The 20968-nt window shown below is 37.7% G+C and overlaps 1 protein-coding gene across 1 annotated transcript; it reads right to left on the minus strand.

Annotated features, from left to right (window-relative positions):
- Positions 1 to 2939: 2939 nt before the first annotated feature.
- Positions 2940 to 20968, minus strand: WBP11 (WW domain binding protein 11). Its single transcript, NM_001257936.1, is given in 12 exon segments — positions 2940 to 3959; positions 5405 to 5587; positions 7291 to 7584; positions 8005 to 8106; positions 11180 to 11371; positions 11973 to 12172; positions 12402 to 12535; positions 14184 to 14380; positions 17160 to 17253; positions 18289 to 18320; positions 18857 to 18965; positions 20860 to 20968. Coding segments are annotated over 11 exon segments (1926 nt in total). The 5' UTR covers positions 18921 to 18965; positions 20860 to 20968; the 3' UTR covers positions 2940 to 3525.

Raw genomic sequence — 20968 nt, forward strand, 5'->3', positions numbered from 1 at the left:
TGACTGGAATAACATGTCAAGGAAAAATGTGTTTGGGGACCCATGGTCTTCTCTTGCAGACTTCCGATTTATTTTAAAAAACATACTTTCTCTATTTGGTTGCAGCACCATTAGACCCACAGTGTATATTTAATATTTCTAAACTTACAGAGAAAATATTCAATTAAAAAAAAACTTTAAAAAAGTTAACATATAAAATTATAAACATAAAATGAGTATGTCTTCACTGGCACATGGCATATATAGCTGATTTCCCCCCCAAATTGTTGTTAAAAAAAGATGCTTTAAAAATTTAGCATTAGTAAGTATTGTACTCAAGGTTTGAGACAGATAAAGACAATGAAGTTTATTCCCTGAATTTCCCTAAGGTCCATGAGGGTAGGGACCTTACTTGATTTAGCTCACCACTGTATTCCCAGCACCTAGCTCAGTTGTTGGACAGTAACTGTCTATAGAATAAGTAAACTTCATACTCTCATGTCCCCATATCCTCAAGTATGTCATTCCATCAATTACCCCATCATTCTCCACCCTCTCCCTATTGGCTATCGCCCCTCAGCAAAACGTCTGCCAATTAAAATCCCTCCGTTCACCCAGAGCATAGCCACCTGCCTTCTGTCCTCTTTCCTTCATAAACTACAAGGCTTTCTTAGAGAAAAAAGTTGGGAGACAGTTCTTTTGGCTTCACAGAAGTTCTAGTTCCAACTTTTGCCAAAAGCTCTTATTTCTAAAAATGTAAAAATACGTTTTCCAGCAACTCATTAATACCTTCCTGGATCTAGGATCTGTATATGAAGAAAGTATGTGTAGCTCTGCTTGGTGACAGCTTTGAGCCCCAGTAGTTCTGAAATAACGCCGGTCTTCCAAACTGGCTGAGGAACATTTTCAGATGTTAGACCTGCTGTAGTTTGAGTTAGGGATAAAACTGTTCAGTTCTATAGGGGTAGTGATTGTCCCATCTTCTCGGCCTGAAGAATTACTTGAATGCAATAAAAATGATTTTTAAAATACTTATAACCCTCCCCAGCTATACATAAGGAGGTATTTTAATAAAGAGCACAAACGAGAATATAGAAAATGATAATTGAAACAGAATTTTGGATAGCATCTGGGCTGCATGCTGATTCCATGACATGGCAGAGTATTATTGTGGTGATCCTTAATGTAAAGGGGCAATTGCTGTCCCTAAAGTGACACTTTGCTAAGGAAATAGTAACAAGTCTATCTATATACATGATTAAAGATTTTTATCATTTACATTTCATAGCTGTGATCTAACCATTTTTGTGAAAATATTATGTAAATTATGATCATAACAAGTGTACCCAGAATCAGAATTAATTCCCCTTTCCTGTGGATGCAGCTGATGTATTGTGTCACATCTTACCACTGATTTTCAGAAAATTATACTAGCAATATTAGGAAATGCCTTTATGATAAACTATCAACAGCTTTCTTATATTAACATGAATCAGAAATCTCCGAGTCAAGGCTGAGATGGGAAGATCACTTGAGGTTAGGAGACCAGACTGGGCAACATAGCAAGACCTCGTCTCTAGAAAATAAATTAGCTGGTTGTGGTGGCACATATCTGTAGTTCCAACTACTTGGGAGGCTGAGGCCAGAGGATCACTTGAACCCAGGAGTTTGAGGCTACAGTGAGCTATGATCATATCACTGCACTGCAGCCTGGGCAACAGAGCAGGCACTTGTCTCTAAGGAAAAATGATAAAAATAATCGCTCCCAGAAAGAATATATGTTTCAAGTAAGATCATTAATAATATTTCAGATCAAGTATTGGGGAGCAATTCTGTTTATGCTGAAACTATAACTACAATATTGATACCATATGGTTTGATCCTTGATATCCATAAGGTTATCAAGGACAGTGTCAAGGATTGATACATAAGGTTCAATCCTTACATCTAAACAATCAGACTCAATTCACCTGCTGACCTATATTAATATTACACTAAAAAACCAACCCAAAACGGTCTATTTAGTGCTTTGGCAGGATTTGCTTTAATATTAAAGAATAAATCAGTATCTTCCAAGCAAAGTCAAAACAAACAAAAGATCTTGAATAAGTCTAAAAATCCATCAAATAAATCAACTCTAAGAAAATAAATGCCTTGTATTATTGCACTACATTTTAGGTTATCACCAATTTTTGATAGTATGGGATTTACATGAAGGGCATTTGAGATACTGTGGAAAGTAACGTATGACTAAACAATGCACACACTGTGTGTATGTGTTTATGAAATACACACTTTGGATCACTGGATAAATCATGAGTCCTTTTTAAGTTTCAATACTCTCTAGTGTAAAATGGGGAAAATACCCAGAAAAGTCATCTATTAGGGTTACTTGGTAGATCAGTTAGTCATGAAATTAACATTAAACTTAATAGACTAAGAGTTAGTCAACATTGGTACATGAGTTTACATTAAAGCACTTTGTAAAGAAAATGGTATAAATGCAAATTAATGTTATATATATTAAAATATGAATGAATAATATAAAAGCACACAAAACCCATCATTTAGCTTTCCTTCAGAAAGGAAAAAAAGCTAACCTTTTCTGATTCTTTAATAGCTTAAAAATGGTTTAAAATGACTTTTGCCATTCAACTCGTATCAGTTCATGAAGCTCTAGAATAAGTAACCACTGAAGGTAAGCTATCTTTTAAACAATAAAAGCCAAACTATACTATTCCTAACACCTTTCAGTTTCTCTAAAGCCAGGAAAATAATTACTCCTCTTTTTTATCCCTTAAAATTTAAAACGTAGTTTCTACCATGTTTTCAGTAAGATTCTCATTCTGTACCAGAAAGGCAGTTCCTTGAAAACCCAAGTTTTAAATACTTAACCTTTTTTTTTTCTGTCCATAAACTAGGTATTATGTTTACACATTATCAGTAACACAGAGTCAGTATCTTGGTGTAGAACATTTATTTATTTTTCCCACGAATCACTGAAAGTTTAGGTCAGTGGGAAATAATTTTAATCAAATAATTATACATTTTCTTCCCACATATCCTGCCTTGTATTAGGAAATGACATTGTGATCCATTTCATTACAAGTAAAATATTACAAAATATTTACAGGAAAATATTAAAAATAACTCAAACACAAAAGGCAAGATGAAATAAACTGTTTTCAAAAATCTCTACTCCAGTGCCCACAGCACACAAGAGAGTCAAAACAAGTAAGCAACTAAGATCCCCCTGTGATCACAAATTTCCAAAGAACTGGAGGAGGGGAAGAAACAGGATGAAAATGGTGGTGTGAAAGGGAATGGATGTTAGCAGCACTGCTTCAATAACTGATCTATTCTGGATGAAATACCCTCTTTTATGTGCAGTAAATTCTGAACAAGGCTAAATTTTAGGATATTCCTTGAACTGAAATTAGAAAATACCCTGACAATGGAAGCAGCTCTTTCATCTAAGTTTAATAAGAGCTTCTTTCTCCATGGGCCACTGTTGTGAACAGAAGCCTGTTCTGGCATCAAAAGCTGTCACAGTAGCCCTTCCATCTCTTTCATGAAAGCCTCATAGACATCATCCTTAGTTTGTACTGAGACAGGAACAGAAGGACCAGATTTGGGTGCTGCTTTGGCAAGAGGCACAGCAGAATCATCCTCTGACTTTCTCTGGGGAGCAGCAGTAGCCCCTTTATTCTCCCGACGTACTCTCAGTGCAGTGGGCACAAATCGAGTAATCTCTGCCTTGGGATTAGTGATCTGTGGCTTGGCACTGATGGTTGCTGTGGCTTTCTTCTCAATGGTGGCTGCACTCGTATCATCCGCCTTGGGTCGCTGAATCAAGTTGGGTGGGGCACTTAAAACCCCAGGGTTCGGCAAGGGAGCTGGTGGGAAAAGCCCAGGGGGGGCAGGTCCAAGGGGAGGCACCAAAGGTGGGCGCATCATGCCAGGACGAGGTGGAGGAATACCTAAATGAATAAAATAGGCAGGATGAATACTGTAAGAACTAATACAATTTAATTACTATTAAGGACATTTAAATATTGGTTACCAATTTTTTAAAAAATGGATAACAACTTACAGAAAATAAGCTGAACTCATACTGGTTGCAATTTGAAACTCAGGAATATTTTATTATAAAACAGTATTTACCTTCAGCCTATATTCCTGCACTTACAGTAATATGTTCTCTTCTCTAAATAATGTTCTACTTTAAAATATAAAGTGACATCAACTGGTTTCAAATTACTATCTCAAATCTCACATCCCAAGATTCTATTCCAGCTGCATAGTGCAGATATTAGTAAGGACAAGGTCAGGAGACCAATGCCCATGCATTATATTTCTATTACCATTTCCCCTGCACAAAAAGGTAACAATGTGCAAGAAAGAAAATTTTAACCCTGGTCATTAAATGCACATGGAGGTCAAGCATGGTGGCTCACATTTGTAATCCCAGCACTTTGGGAGGCCAAGGCGTGTGGATCATTTAAGGTCAGGAGCTCAAGACCAGCCTGACCAACATGATGAAACCGTGTCTCTACTAAAAATACAAAATTAGCTGGGCGTGGTTGTGCACGCCTATAATCCCAGCTACTTGGGAGGCTGAGGCAGGAGAATTGCTTGAACCCAGGAGGCGGAGGTTGCAGTGAGCTGAGATCGCACCATTGCACTCCAGCCTGGGCAACAAGAGCGAAACTCCGTCTCGAAGGAAAACAAGTGCACATGGAGTAAGAGAATGCAACTAATCACAATCTGTCATCATTACTGGAAAAGAACTCATGTCCTATGGACAGTCAGACATACACAATATTCATATACCAAGAACTGCAGATTTCAGTTCTTCAAATGCTACTTTTAAAGTACCATATTTTATCAAATCTAAGATCCTATTGATTACATAAACTCATAATTATTCTGTGTACCACTAAGAGAGAAAGAAAAAAAAAGCCCCAGATGGGGCACTTAAAAGCAGATCTTCACATGAAAGTGGGACATTTCAGTGTTGTAAACTAGAAATATACCTGCCACATAAAACAAGCCCACAAGAAAATCTGCATGTCTAACCTTGACACTAGGTAGAAGAAAGGAAAAAAAAACACTCTCTGTAATTTTAAACTTTAAGTTGGTACTCATGCAGATGCATGGAACGGCTTCATAACTACAACTAAAACCAAAAAATTATCAAATAGAGAATTTAATCCCATGTTCTCTGGCTAGAAGTCCCTCAAGCGAACCAAGTGCAAATACCCACTGGAAGAACTCTACTTCAAACCAGGTCAACAACAACTTAAAAACCACCACCGACTGTAAGATTACCTCAGATTTCAGAATACTGAAATGTGACCATATATCTTAGAACAAATTAAATAAACAGTAGGCAAATTTTTATTATAGAAATTGAAAGTGTCACCTGGAGGTGCAGGGGGAGGTAGCCTTGGTGGGGGTCCCCGAGGAGGGGGACCAGGAGGCAGACCTGGAGGTGGACCTGGGGGAGGGCCAGGGGGTCGGCCTGGTGGTGGTCCTGGAGGTAAAAGTCGGGGTAAGGGCCCTCGGAGTCCTGGCATTCCAGGTGGTCTCAGGAATGGAGGAGCTCCTGAAAAGGGAGAAATGATAAATTAATGTCACACAAATATACATTAAGTAATAATTATGGCTTAAAAGTAACTCAAATGTGGTTTGACTTTAACCTGAAATCAGATTAACTTCAAAAACTTAATGAAACATACATGGAAACAGAATTCACTCAATAAATATCTCAGTACAGCCGGGCACAGTACAGCCACCTCACGCCTGTAATCCCAGCATTTTGGGAGGCTCAGGCGGGTGGATCACGAGGTTATGAGTTTAAGACCAGCCTGACCAAGATGGTGAAACCCTGTCTCTACTAAAAATACAAAAAAATTAGCTGGGCATGGTGGCGGGCACTTATAATCCCTGCTACTCGGGAGGCTGAGGCAGGAGGATTGCTTGAACCGGGGAGGCGGAGGTTGCAGTGAGCCGAGATCACACCACCGCACTCCAGCATGGGGGACAGAGTGAGACTTTGTCTAAAAAAAAAATATCTGAGCACCAGAAAAATGGTACTGGATTTGTTGTGGATCTTTTCACTTTATTTCCCAACACTGACAAAAAGCGTACTCAATCACAGCTCTGCAATGCTGGAAATATAAAAAGGTGATTAAGAATTCTTAAATGGTTCCAGTATAAGCTGAAAATGGAATATAAAACACAATGCTTTGTCCCTACAAAGGACATGAACTCATCCCTTTTTATGGCTGCATAGTATTCCATGGTGTGTATGTGCCACATTTTCTTAATCCCGTCTATCACTGATGGACATTTGGGCTGGTTTCAAGTCTTTGCTATTGTGAATAGTGCCGCAATAAACATACGTGTGCATGTGTCTTTATAGCAGCATGATTTAGGGGGGAGGGACAGCATTAGGAGAAATACCTAATATAAATGAGGAGTTAATGGGTGCAGCACACCATGGCACATGTATACATATGTAACAAACCTGCATGTTATGCACATGTACCCTAGAACTTAAAATATAATGATAAAAAAAAAAGGCAAGCAAAAAAACCCCACCAAAAAAACAAAAAAAACCCCAATGCTTTAAGGACCCCTTGAAACCCATGAATATATAGATAAAGACCACTAAGAATGACATAAAATATGTAACTTTCCTTTGCACCAATCGGAAAATGATTAGCTTAACTGAAGAAAACTTAGTAGGCTGATAATAGGATGAAGGACTAAAATCACAAATAGCTGAAAAGTTCTCTGTTGTTTCATTTTATAATCTTTTTATACTTTCGAGCTGAACACTTAATAAACAGACTAATCACCTTTGCCTCTAAAAAAGAACTACAACTAAAAAACTATGCAGATTACACTGACATTCAACATTCTTAACCTAAGAACACAAGACAGTATTAACCGTGTCTTACTCCCACCTGCTGCCAATTTAGAGCTAGGTCAACCTATCATATTAAAAAACAATACTAAAGAAAGCCTCCATTACATGTTCAAGTTTCTGTCTGTTGTAATCAGAAAAACTTTGAAAACAAGAGTGCTTTGCAGAAAAACAGGTGGCTGTCAGTAGAACTATGAGTTGCAAACAATGGTTTAGGAATAAACAAGCTTTACTTGTCCTTTGAGAATCTTTCACATCTTAAGAGAATCCCATTAGGAGGAAACAAGAAAACATGAACGCTAATAACACATACTGTTTTTTGGAATGACTTCACTCTAACCTCATTTAAACTTTAGTCACATGATGTAAGTGTTTACCTGGAGGTGGACCAGGAGGGAGGCCTGTAGGTGGCCCAGGAGGCCGTAATGGTGGAGCAGGCGGTGGTCCAAGAGGTGGTGGTCCTGGCATGGGAGGTGCTTGTATCTGAGAAGGAGGAACAGACTGCGGCGGAGCCTGCTGCTGTGAAGAAGCAGTGGATGCGCCATCAGAATGGGATTCCTCTTTATGCTGTTTTTGTGATTGCTTTTCTGCTTCAGAGTCATCAGAATCATCTTCATCATCGTCCTCTGAAAATTCCTCTACTTCCCGTCCCTCCTCAGGGATTTCTTGACCTGAAAGAAATTTTAAACTCAGTAAATGGAGTTGATTCACTTTTTTACAGTTTGGAGAACAGCAATGACTGAATACACATGGTTAATAAATGTGTTCTTAAAATTAAAAACCAAATAGTCTTCTTCAATAAAATACTTAGATGTGAAAGAAATACTATTCTATACTCATCTGTATTAGTGTAGCATAGTGGAATGAACTCAGGCTTTAAAACAAGACAGACCAATATTTAAATGCCAGCCCAACCATTTACTTGCTATGTAACTTCAGGCAGCCTATATGATGGTTCCAAATCTATTTTTGTAAAACAAGGACTTATTACTTACTTGAAGGTTGCTGAGATACTAAATGGAAAAATGTATGTAAAGCAATTAGCGTGAGGATACACCAAAAGGTGATTCACTATTTTTTCCCTGCCTTACCTGCCATACGAAGCATCATGGCTTGAAGAGGAGTCAGTTCCTTCATGTTCTTCTTTTTCTTCCTTGATTTTCCAGGCATATCTGCAAACCGTACACTCAGACCTAAGGGGTCAAAGAAGGGAGTGGAGTAGATTGGGATCAACAAAATTCAGTAAATGTTTACTATATAACAGTATAAAGTACTAGATATGACTGCTACCCACTACTTGGCAGAGGTGCAGGATGAGACAGCTATATTAATGATATGAACACCCAGATAAAAACAATGTTCTAGAAAATATAAATTATTAAAGTTGGTCAAAGAGGTGATAAGCCCAGAATATACAAAACTTAAATGGTAGTTGAAGATCTACTCCTTAAAGGCTACAAATAATTTTAGGAGGAAATTCAGCCAAACATTAAGTTACAGAAATTTCCTGATAAAGAGCATAGGAAAAGATGAAATGTTACCCAACTCATGAAGTTAGCTTAAACCTGATACCAAAACTCATCTATTGGCCAACATAAAATATAAGCAAGTTATACATGTTTATAGCAGCACAATTTGCAATTGCAAAAATATGAAACCAATCTAAATGTCATCAACCAACCAATGGTTAAAGAATGGTATACATCCACCATGGAATACTACTCAGCCATAAAATGGAACAAAATAATGGCCTTTATAGCAACTTGGATGGAGTTGGAGGCCATTACTCTAAGTGAAGTAACTCAGGAATGAAAAACCAAATACTGTATGCTCTCACTTGTAAGTGGGAGCTAAGATATGATACCATGGACTTTGGGGACTCAGTGGGGAAGGGTGGGAGGGGAGTGAGGGAAAGGAGACTACAGACTGGATACAGTGTATACCCTACTTGGGTGAGGGATGCATCAAAATCTCAGAAATCACCATTAAAGAACTTATCCATGTAACCAAACACAACCTGTTCCCCCAAAACTATCAAAATTAAAATTTACAAAAAGGAAAAAAATATATAAGCAAGTTGAATCCAAGTGTTCTAAAAGCCAGCAATGTAGTTCACTACAATAAAGAACTTACAAAGAACAAAAAACAAGTTACATCCCAACAGATATAAAAAAATACTTATGATTAAAAAAAAAAAAAAAAACTCTTAGCAAGCTAAGACTAAAAAGAACTTTTTTTTTTTTTTTTTGAGACGGAGTTTTGCTCTTGTTGCCCAAGCTGGTGCGATCTCAGCTCACCGCAAACTCTGCCTCCCAGGTTCAAGTGATTATCCTGCCTCAGCCTCCCGAGTAGCTGGGATTACAGGCATGTGCACCCACGCCTGGCTAATTTTGTATTTTCAGTAGAGACGGGGTTTCTCCATGTTGGTCAGGCTGTCTCGAACTCCTGACCTCAGGTGATCCACCCACCTCAGCCTCCCAAAGTGCTGGGATTACAGGCATGAGCCACCGTGCCCGGCCTAAAAAGAACTTCTTAATTGACTAAGGCTATCCATTGGACGCTGGATAGGAGTATTTTTAGTTAGTAAACATTTTATGAGGAGAATAGTTCCATGTGAACAGGACTTTAGTTTTGTTTACCCTGTATCCTTAGTGCCTAGAAAAAATGCCGTGTGTATAGTAAAAACTCAATAAATATTAGCTGAGTGAATATCAACTCAGAGTTGGGATGGCCATTTTCAGAACATGTGTATTGATGAGAATATATAAGAAAAATGTGGTTGGGTGCTGTGGTTCATGCCTCTATTCCCAGCACTTTGGGAGGCCGAGGTGGGCAGATCACCTGTGGTCAGAAGTTCAAAACCAGCCTGGTCAACATGGTCAAACCCCGTCTCTACTAAAAATACAAAAATTAGCCGTGCATGGTGGTGGGTGCCTGTAATTCCAGCTACGTGGGAGACTGAGGCAGGAGAATCGCTTGACCCCAGGGAGATGAAGGTTGCAGTGAGTTGATATTGTGCCACTGCACTCCAACCTGGGTGACAAGAGTGAGATTGTCTCAAAAAAAAAGATAAAAGAAAAAAGAAAAAAAAAAAATCTGTTGGCAGAATAAAAGAAAAAGAAGGCAAGAGACCACATAGACCCAGAAAAAAGTGGAGCTGCCGTGGCTCTAATGGCTTTCTACTTTCCAGTACTAGTTCCTACCTAACAGTCCTGTATAATAATCTTTCATTACCAGCTCTATTATTTTTAACTAGCTTTTTTGTGTTTGCAACCACAATTCTTAAGACACAGCAGGAGAAAAATTTGTCATTATCAATATTAACATTAGTATTACATAGTATTATATAAATATTCTGTTGTAGGCTACAAAAACAATCCCAAAAGAAGCTCCAAAACTGCTGAGGTTTGATAGAATTGGTGTGCATTTTGCACTGTCAGTACCTATTAACGATGCTTAAAATTTTCTTGACAAATGTCCTATTTGAATTTTTTTTTTTTGACACGGAGCCTCACTCTGTTGCCCGGGTTGGAGTGTAGTGGCACGATCTCGGTTTACTGCAAGCTCCATCTCCTGGGTTCAAGCCATTCTCCTGCCTCAGCCTCCCAAGTAGCTGGGACTACAGGTGCCCGCCACCACGCCTGGCTAATTTTTTGTATTTTTAGTACAGACGGGGTTTCACCCTGGTAGCCAGGATGGTCTCGATCTCCTGACCTTGTGATCTGCCTGCTGCGGCCTCCCAAAGTGCTAGGATTACAGGCGTGAGCCACCGCGCCTAGCCTGAATTTTTTAATAATAAACATACACATTATAGATACAATATGTTTCATGATTCCACTCTTGAGTGTACCTGGGTTATAAATATGATCCTGGTTCATGTAAGATACTATAAAAGGGCTTCAAAGGTAGATATTTAAACAGATTTATAAAATACAACATCAATGTTTTTCTTAATATGGCTATTCTCCTTTCCTATAACATACCCATAAAAATACATGTTTATGCTGTTGAATAGTTATACCTTTTACCCCGAAGTGAACTTTTGCATAGACATTTTTATTACACACAGTTTGTTTTTCCTCATAAACATCCACTGAGTACTTACTGTGTCAAAAACTTTCAAAATTTTAGTATATAAAGATGAATATAGCTATGATCCCTACTTCCAAAGATTTCAGAGTACTCTCACAGATTCACTGATAAATTAGGACCTTCAGCTTGTCTTTTCTTTATTGATCAATACCATGGATCTTCATCCGCACATACCTGACTTCTTTTCTTCATTGTTGTCTCTCTCACCATCATCACGGTGCACAAATTCATCCCCGTCACTTTCTCCATCTGATTTGTCGGTGTCACTGTCATCAGTACTGTCATCATGCTTATCTTGATCCATGTCCTCAGGATAGCCATCATCTTCACTGGTGCTAGAAATATCATCATCATGACCTCGCTGGGCTGAAAAGTGGGAAAGGAACATGGAGAAGTAATATGATTGGACCCTCCATGACATGGTACCCAGAAATACAGAAAATTATCCTATTTAACTCACACTGTAACAACTTAATGCTTACAAAAAAACATTCCTGTATATAGCTATTCATACAGTCTAACAATATTTTCATTTGCCAATAATTTTAAACACTTCTTTTTGGTAATTTAAGATTTTTTTAAAAAGAGGTTCTACTTTGAAAACCCATTTCCTCCTTTAGCAACAATCATGCTTGTATACACATACACAGTCAGTGAATGTATACAACGATGCTCTAGTCTGATGACAATAAAGCTAAAAGGGAACCAGATATACAAGTCTTAAGGGATTAGTAGCAAGAGTGACATCTCCAAGGAAAGCCTGACTTAAAACACAATAAACATTTCTATACTTATGTATGATGCTTTTACTTGAGTAGATCCTATGATTTATCCAACTGTATGTATATTAGTATGTACATGATATCCTCTCATTTACTTCCTAAGTTCTGAGGGTGGTGACAATATGTTAAACAGGCCTAACACAAAAAATGATAGTTATAACAGCAAAGGAACAGTCACTTCTCACCAAGTTCAGGACTATATAACATGTCTTCATCTCGCCTACGAGGGGGAAGATCTAGGGCAAAACCCACTTTACGGCCATACATCTGCACGACTTGAGGAGGAGGTGGACCAGGGGGAGGGCCAGGAGGTTTTCTGCCAGGGGGCAAACGTGGAACACCATGTCCAAGAAGAGGAAGGATAGAAACTGCCCGAGTTGGAGGTCTGTTAACAAAAAAACAAAAACAAAAAAATCCCCACAGTAATCACTTAACAGGAATGAGATATTTATTTTCTCTTCTAAACAATTTTCAAGGGATTTATTTTACATTTAATCAAATGTCACACTGTTTACATCCACATTGTCTTTATTTCCCCCTGCATTAATTTTGGCACTGGACAGTCAATTTGTGCCTTTACTAAATGCTCTCTGATTGTGACACTGCTTCCTTACCCATAGGCTGAGGTTTTCTTTAGTATAGAGGGTGGCTGGGCACCAGGAAGTGGAATGTCCTGGATCAAAATGTTGGAAGGAGCATGTGGCATATCCGGCAAAGGAATACTCTCCACTTCCACATGCTGAGCATTCTGAAAGAGAGAGAACCATTCAATAGTACGATAAAAAAGTCATCCACTAACTAAACACTAAAAATGACAAGTCAGCTGTTTCGTAATTTGGACACGCTTTCCAACTAACATAAATATCACTAAAAACCCCCACAAAAATAATCTCACGTCAATACTTAACAGATTGTCAAAGAATTGAAAGAAATCTTCACTTTTAAAAACGCTAAAACCCAGCAGATTTTCTCCTCTTATCAGGTAATTCTTTTTGGATGTGATTCGAAATAGCTGTTGTTTAGAGAAACCCAACTGTTACAAGTATCTAGCATCAGACCTACCCCATTTAATATGCAGGGTGACAGAAAAATACATGTCGGGCTGGGCGTGGTGGCTCACGCCTGTAATCCCAGCACTTTGGGAGGCTGAGGCGGGTGGATCACGAGGTCAGGAGTTTGAGACCAGCCTGGCCAAGATGGTGAAACCCCGTCTCTACTAAAAATACAAAAATTAGCCGGTTGTGGTGGTGTGCGCCTGTAGTCCCAGCTACTCAGGAGGCTGAGGGAGGAGAATTGTTTGAACCTGGGAGGCAGAAGTTGCAGTGAGCCTGGGCAACACAGTGAGACTCGGTCTCAAAAACAAAAAACAAACAAACAAAAATAAAAATAATACATGTCAACTAACAAATAGTATATATCCAGTGGTGGAGGTTGGGCTCATTAGCTTGCCTATGTTGAATTTCTGTGGTGTATTAGCTTAACTAAGCAAGTTAACTTGTGCCTTCATCTGTAAAATGGGAGACATATTACCTCCTTTACAGAAATTATAGCATTTGATTTTTTCCCATCTTTATTTTGAGGTAAACAAAATGTACAAATTCAGTAAGTTCTGACAAATGCATATACCTCATACTCCTTCCCAATCCATCTCTATCATCCCCAAAGGCAACCACGGCTATATCTTTTTTTCCTGCACAGATTAGCTGTGACTATTCTAGAATTTCATAAAAATGAAATCATAACAATGAAATAAACTTAGCATGTTTTTGAGATTTATTCATAATTTTTCTTTTTTTATTCCATGCTGTTTTGAGTATTAGATTCCTTTTATTGCTGAATAGTATCTGATTGTATAAATATGCTACAGTTTAATTATCCATTATCCTATTAGTGAACACATAGGCTGATCCTAGTTTTTGAATTAATTTCTTCTGTTTAAATAAAAAGGATTAGATTTGCTGGTTCACACGGTAGGTATATGTTTAGTTTTAGAAGAAACTGCTATGAGGAAGAGGTTCAACATGACTAATTCTTCCATTAACTTTTTAAATCTAAGTACAGGTTGAGCATCCCTAATCTGAAAATCTGAAATGCTCCAAGATCCTAAACTTTTTGACTCCCACATGATGCCATGGTGGAAAAATCCACACCTGACCTAATGTGATGGGTCGTAGTTTTGTTTCATGCACAGAATTTATAACATTATCTTCAGGCTATGTTAATTTCATGCTTAGACTAGGGTGCCATCCCCCAAATATATGCAAATATATGCAAAAACAAAACAAAATAAAAAACAACACTAAATCCGAAACACTTCTGGTCCCAAGCACTTTGCATAAGGGATACTCAATCTGTGTAATATTTTAGTTTATCTCTAAAAAGAAAACCTTGATTACCTTGACAGCATCAAAATATTGGCTAAGTTGAGCCCTCTTCTGTTCATATTCTACTTCTAGCTTTCTCAATTCTTTGTAAATATCTGGATTCTCTTTTTCATAGAGTCGTAGAATACGTTCGAAGGTTTCACGCAGTTTTTTACGCTTGTCTTTCAGTACTTTCTCATTTAATTGTGGCTGTTGCACTGGGTTAAACTCTAAGAGAAAAAGTAGATTATGGAATTAAATATAAGAGGCCACTTCAATTAGGTATCAATAGGTTACATAATAAAAACCTCCATATATGCTAAAAATTTTTTAAGAGATCTAGATACCCAGACATACTCTTTTCAATTTTATTCAAGGAACTACAATATTTATTAAAATCCCCACCCTTTTTAGATGGCCACTAATTTTACCTTTCTCAGAAATGCCACCTAATTGATTTTCATCTTCATTGTAATAAAAATCAATTTTCACTGCTCTGTGCTGAAAACCTGGTGAAGATTCTGTCAGATTTGTGTTTACATACCATATTAGTCCTGTCAAATTTTGAGATCTATTAGCTGGGCGTGGTGGTGCATGCCTGTAGTCCCAGCTATTTGGGAGGCTGAGGCAGAAGAATCGCTTGCATCTGGGAGGCGGAGGTTGCAGTGAGCTGAGATCGCACCACTGCACTCCAGCCTGGGCAACAAGAGCAAAACCTCATCTCAAAAAAAAAATTTTTTTTTGAGATCTTAGGCATTTTACTTGAACTCTCAAGTAAAATTTTTGTAATAAAGCTATGATGATACAATGGGATTACGAATAAAATATCTGGTGGTGTTTGACTCACCACTTAACTATAATCTTTACTATAATCTTTATAACAGATCTGTATTCCTGGCCTAGCTACCATACGATCCTTTTTCTCCCCAACTAATCATGTGTCAACATGGGGCTTAACTGCAGGTCCTCTATCCCAAGAATAAGACCTCCAGGCCTGTCTGGTCAATCATATCCCCCTATTTTCCTTTTTAGTGAATCACTCAGAGATCAATGAGCACATGATCCAAACTAGGGCCAGAACTCTCCCTGAGATTTTAAATGTAGATGTGAGAGACAGAAACTCTCAAGATTTTCTTTCTGGATGTGTTATGTAGAGATAAAACAAATCTAGAGCTGCCTGTGGCCTTGTCTCCCAATCATCACTAATTACACACATATATTCCACCTTCCATCCCAAGGAGAAGTTCATCAGTAGTAAGCTGAATGAGGCTAACAGAGACCAGACTAGACAGATGGACAGTACTGATGATGAGATTGGATTTTGAGGTTAGTTTCAGGGATTTCTCTTTTTTTATGTTCAGACTTCTTAATTAAGAGAGCCAATGCATGCTTTTTTCTGCCTTAACTAGTCTGTATTGAGTTTTATAAATTGTAACTAGACTCCTGATGAATAGTATTCTCTTCACCCCTTTCCTTTTTCTTAAAAGAATAACAAGTTTATCTTCTTCCTTAAATCCTATTAACTATTATTAATCTTGGTAATTTATTCAAATCTAGAGGGTGTTCTTACACTATACTATTCCTAGTGTGATTAGTAAAAGCATTGAATGCCTGAGCTTTAATCTCAGCTTTGCCACTACATAGCAGTGTGATCTTGAGAAACCTATGTAATCTTTCTGTGCCCGAGTTTCCTTACCTGTAAAATAGGGACAGTGCAACTACTCTAAAAAATCGTGAGGATTAGAAAACTAGTGGGAAAAAACTGGTGCACAGGTGTGTAGCAAGATAACTACTCAAGAAACCTCAGTTATTACTATTAGCTCCTTTTAAAACAACACATAACATTTGGGGTCATTTAATGAAGGATTCTCTGATTCCGAAAGGAAAGTAATTATCCCTGCTGATATTTAGACCAGATGCAAGAAGTGAAATCAGTTACAGCTGAACTGGGAAAGATCTGGGATCTTGAAGCCTGACCCAGAACTCTTACACAGGTTAGCTGCACAGATTCTTCCACATTATTTCAGAAACCTTGTAATAGCATAATGCCATGACTGAATTTTTTCTTGTACTGCATTTAATGTATCATTGAGGAGTTTCATTGCATCTCTTTTACTTACTACTCTGTTTTTGGGCAAACCATGGAACTTGTAACGATCACTTTAAAATGCTATTTTACAAAAGTGGCAAAGGGTAGAAGACAAAGTGGCAAAAACTTGACAGGTGAAAAGTACATGGAAGTTAACTAGACTGTTTTATTTTCTGCATGTCTGAAAACTTCTATTAAAAAAACAAAATATTCTACATGTTCTAGTATTAAACAGGAAGGGTATTTGTGGGTTAGGATAAAATTTCCAGTGGCAACATCAACGATTTTCAAACTTAGATCCAAAAAAAGATAACATGCAGCTACTTCATGTGATTCCAGTTATAACAAAGCAGCGATACTTACAATGCATATGAAGAGTGAATAAAATTATTCTATAAAATGTGAAAAAGGCAGAGAATCCTGGTATAGTATTTTATATATTTGGTTTTAGGTATTTGATGATTTTTTTTCTATATCCTTACTAAACAGTCAAGTATCTTTTTGGATATTCTGACTGGAAAAATTGGAAACTGCCTTATATTGACAGGGGTGTAATACATAGATTTACATGGTAGTTGCCAACATTAAATAAAAGACGACAAACAAAAAACCCAAGGTTATTTCATAAACCAGATTTAAGTCTTCTCCTGAAAACCAAGCTGGCCAAACTGCTTCTGTTATCTCATAATAACAATTAGCCGAAAGCCAAATAATCACTTCTCTCTTATTCTGGTATATGGGGTCTCCAGTTTGCAACAGCCCTCTAGCACTCCATTTTGTCTCCCTGAAACTAACATTAAATCCAAGCATCAAATGTCCTCATGCTGTTCTGTTTTACTTATGCCTATGCTGCTTCACTCATTACCTGCCTGCCTCTGTATGTGTCAGACTGTTATAGCTGCCTGTTTGTAAATTCTTACCCATTTCATCTAGTTTCTCCATGTCTCGGATTATCTGTTTTGGATCCTTCATCTTTAAAACTGCAGCTCGAACCATCATGCGCTGTTTTTTGTTCTTAGAAAAACAAAAGAAGGCCAGATGTCAAGACGTCAGGCACTCATGAGTTTTACTTCAACCCGCTTTAAGAATCTGAACAGAATAACTCCTTGGCTTCTGATCACTTGTTTCGACCACTAGAAACAGCTATGTAATTTTTTGCCTTAAAAACGTTTACATTTGTCAAAAAGATAAAGAAATGCTATTTTTAAGATGTGTTTTCTTAGTAAAGTATTTCTTTGAGCTCTGTGAGGTCTTTAGCAGTTACTTAAACACACACACTTAAAATTTCTTTTTTTAAACCCCTTATGTTCTTGAAGACCTTGGGTGATTGTTCCTGCCCCTTGTTCTAAAACCTCTGCTAGCTGAAGTCCAAAGTTTGTTGTTTTTTTTTTTTTTCCAAAAAAAAAAAAAAAGGAAAGGTTGAAGCTAAATTCTAAAATTAAAGAATATTTTAAAATTTTGCAGAAGTTAATGCTAAACATGAAAACACAACTGAACATTATTTAAAATCTGTGTTGCTTCAATGTATTAAAGCACAATACTATAAAGCAAATCCTTTCTTACTCTGTTGAAGTACTTTACCACAAATTCAACAGCTAAGAGGAAAATGCTAATCAGGAAAAGAAAGGTAATATATTTATAAATATTATAAGCCAATATATATATTTAAGCTAATGTAATATACATAATAGTTAATCAGGAAAATGGATAAAGTGATCTAGCATCATGTTTATTTCCATCCTCATTGGTAGATTTTAAAAGTTATGTTTTAATAAATAACAAAAAAGAATTATTTTCCAAAGTATTTTTTAACTCACTGGAAAAGTAATCAAAAATGGCATTATAACTTGTAGTGAGCTTCTCTGCAAAGTTACTTCAGTTCCTAAATATAGTAAAGTTTGGCTTAGTATATCTTACAGTTTTTATAAAAAGCATAAAGCACCTTTTCTAGAAAATATTAGAAATGTTATTCTGAAACCCACTAATCCCAAACCACAAGATGTGCCAAATAGTACTTAAAAGTTTTATAAGATGCCTCTGAAATCATACCTTCTTTAATTCTCTCTTCCGGGCTTCCTTTCCTTTAAAAGGAGAGAGGGAGATATAATAAAATTTTTGAATCTTGAACATTAGCATTTCCTTCAATTTCATACAGGTAATTCTTTATTGTGGGAAGTTACAGTATGCACTGTAAAACAGCAGCATCTTTGGCCTCTATCCACTACATGCCAAGAGCATCCCTCTAATTATGACAACCAAAAATGTCAAGACATTTTTGTTTAATGTTCCATAAAAAACAACTATGAATCTGAAAGAAAAAGATAACATAAAATGCGAAACAAGGGCTCGCAAAACTAATTTGCTCAAAATTTCAAATACAAAAAGAAAACTTTCAGCCAATTCTACTTTGCAAGTCAATCAAATCTGAAAACTAAAATATGGGTACTAATTTATTTGCATGTTTAACGTCTTAATGTTCCCATCCAAACACTGAATATACAATTTATTCCTCCTATCACTGCTGGTCTTGTAATTAAGCCACAGAGAAATAAATTCCCTAATATGTGCAATTTTTAACACTCTCCTACTTCATCATTCCACACTAATGGACACTTACGGGCTTGGTCTGTGGGGTTCATAAATTTTCCACTCTTGGTGGATGATGTAGATCTCCGTCCCATGTTGACAATTTGTATGGTTTACTTGTTCATTAAAAAAAGAAAAACCTGTGAAGGTGAAGACAAAGAAATAGCTTATATCTCCTAAATTTATTTCTTCCTTTTTCTAGTCCCTACCAATCTCTGAAAAAAAAATTCCTTTAATTAGAAATTCTGTGAGACTGTTCTTTCCTTAGTTTTGACTTTAATGTCCAAGAAAGATGGCATTAAGTTTCTTTACCATGAAAATTTAGATCTCCATCATTCTTTGGAAATGTGATGAGTGTGAAGACCACTTTGAATATCCTCAAGTCATTACTTTATCTTTTTTCTTATGGATCACAGCACTGACTTTGTCAACTGATAAAAAAACAACTAGAAAATGCTTTAACGATATGGCACAAACCATGAACATCAGAATTCATTAGTCCTTCTTCTATAACCTCCCTTTATTAACACGTAATTGTAAAAGAAGAATACGAACGGAATGGGGGTAATGGATCTAGGCTCAAAACAAACACCTCACCCTTGCCTCGCTCCATGGTTTTTCTTGGCATGTATGCTGTACATTCTCAACACTTCTAAGACACTAAAAACTCATTCATTTAAGCATATTTAATTCAGATATAATGCTTGACTCTCAAGAGTTCAAAACACAACTAAAAATGCAAGTATTTGAAATTAGTGCTACACTGAGAGCTCCCCAAAATTTAAATATTAAGACACATATTTTTCTAATACCTGACTCCCAATATATATTTCTTAAGGTAACTAAAGGGAATACTTATTCTTGTTTGAGGAAAAAATATTTTGTAAGCTAAAACTTTTATTAACACAATACCCTATTACATGACTTCTTCCTCTTATTCCAAAAGAATGGGGCTTAATTTTTTGAAGCATTCTTTCCAGTAACAAAGGTGGACAAATTTGTTTCCTTTTGCAAGTAGACACTTTTTAAAGGGAAGAAAGGGAAGATTTTCAGACCAGTTTGTTACAGTTAATGTGTCTTTCGCCAAGTGTCCAATTGCCCCGAAAGCCAGATGTTTCAGAAAGCTAGATGTTTCATAGCTGTTCTGGTGGCAATTACTTCAAGACGGTGGTGTCAAAGGCTCTGATTTTTAGCTTCCTCATCTAAAAAATGGGGACATCAATTACTTTATAACAAAGCTCTGATGATACAACGGGATTACAAATAAAATATCTTGTGATGTTTGACTCACTATTTAACTATAATCTTTATAATGGATCCATATTCCTGCCCTAGCTACCATACACCCTGTCAAGTGGTTTCCTTCTCAGAAAAACTGGGGGGTGGAGGTGTGGGTGGGAGAGCAGCAGGGAGTAGGAGGTAGGGAAGGAAGAAAACATGCAAAATTCGTACAAATACAAGCTCTCCCATCTTTGATTGCCTGCGTTTTTCGTGCTTTCCTTTCTCAAGCGGGCTCATGTTCTGAATCTCCTCCCCCACAAATGAAACACAACGGATACGAATTACAGAGAATTTTACGGAAGATACGGGAGCTTAAGTCTGCAAAGATTAGTTTTTTGTCTACAAGCGGGGGCGACTGGAAAAATCAAGCCAAATAACCGTTGGGGAACTGTAAATAGCCAAAAAACCTTCAATGGGATAGGGTCCAGGTCCACCAAAGGAGGCAACACCAGCAACTGCCGAAACCATAGTGACGGTTGACCGACCATGACTCGAGGTACAAGACGTCAAACCTAAGGCTACCAATCAACGTGCATAGGAAGCGGCCCCAACCGCCCCGGGCGATGCCAACCGCGTAACCACTGGTCGCCGCGCCACCCCAGGCCCTGGAATACCCCAGTCCGCAACCGGGAGACCCCAGCCGGGGAGAGGAGGAGCGGGGCAAAGGGACTGGGTGTCCCCCAAGCCACTGCGCGGGCCGTGGAAGGGACGAAAGAGATGAGGAAAAGAAGTAGAGCAACTCCATACACTCACACTTCTGCTGTGCTCCCAGGACTACGAGAAGCGGGCAGGGGGCGATTCCCGGCCTCTTTCACTTCGTAAGGGCCTTCAACTCGGCCTCTCGGTCTACCCCTCAGCTACC

This window comes from Macaca mulatta, chromosome 11 (assembly GCF_049350105.2).
Source record: "Macaca mulatta isolate MMU2019108-1 chromosome 11, T2T-MMU8v2.0, whole genome shotgun sequence".
Lineage (NCBI taxonomy): Eukaryota > Metazoa > Chordata > Mammalia > Primates > Cercopithecidae > Macaca > Macaca mulatta.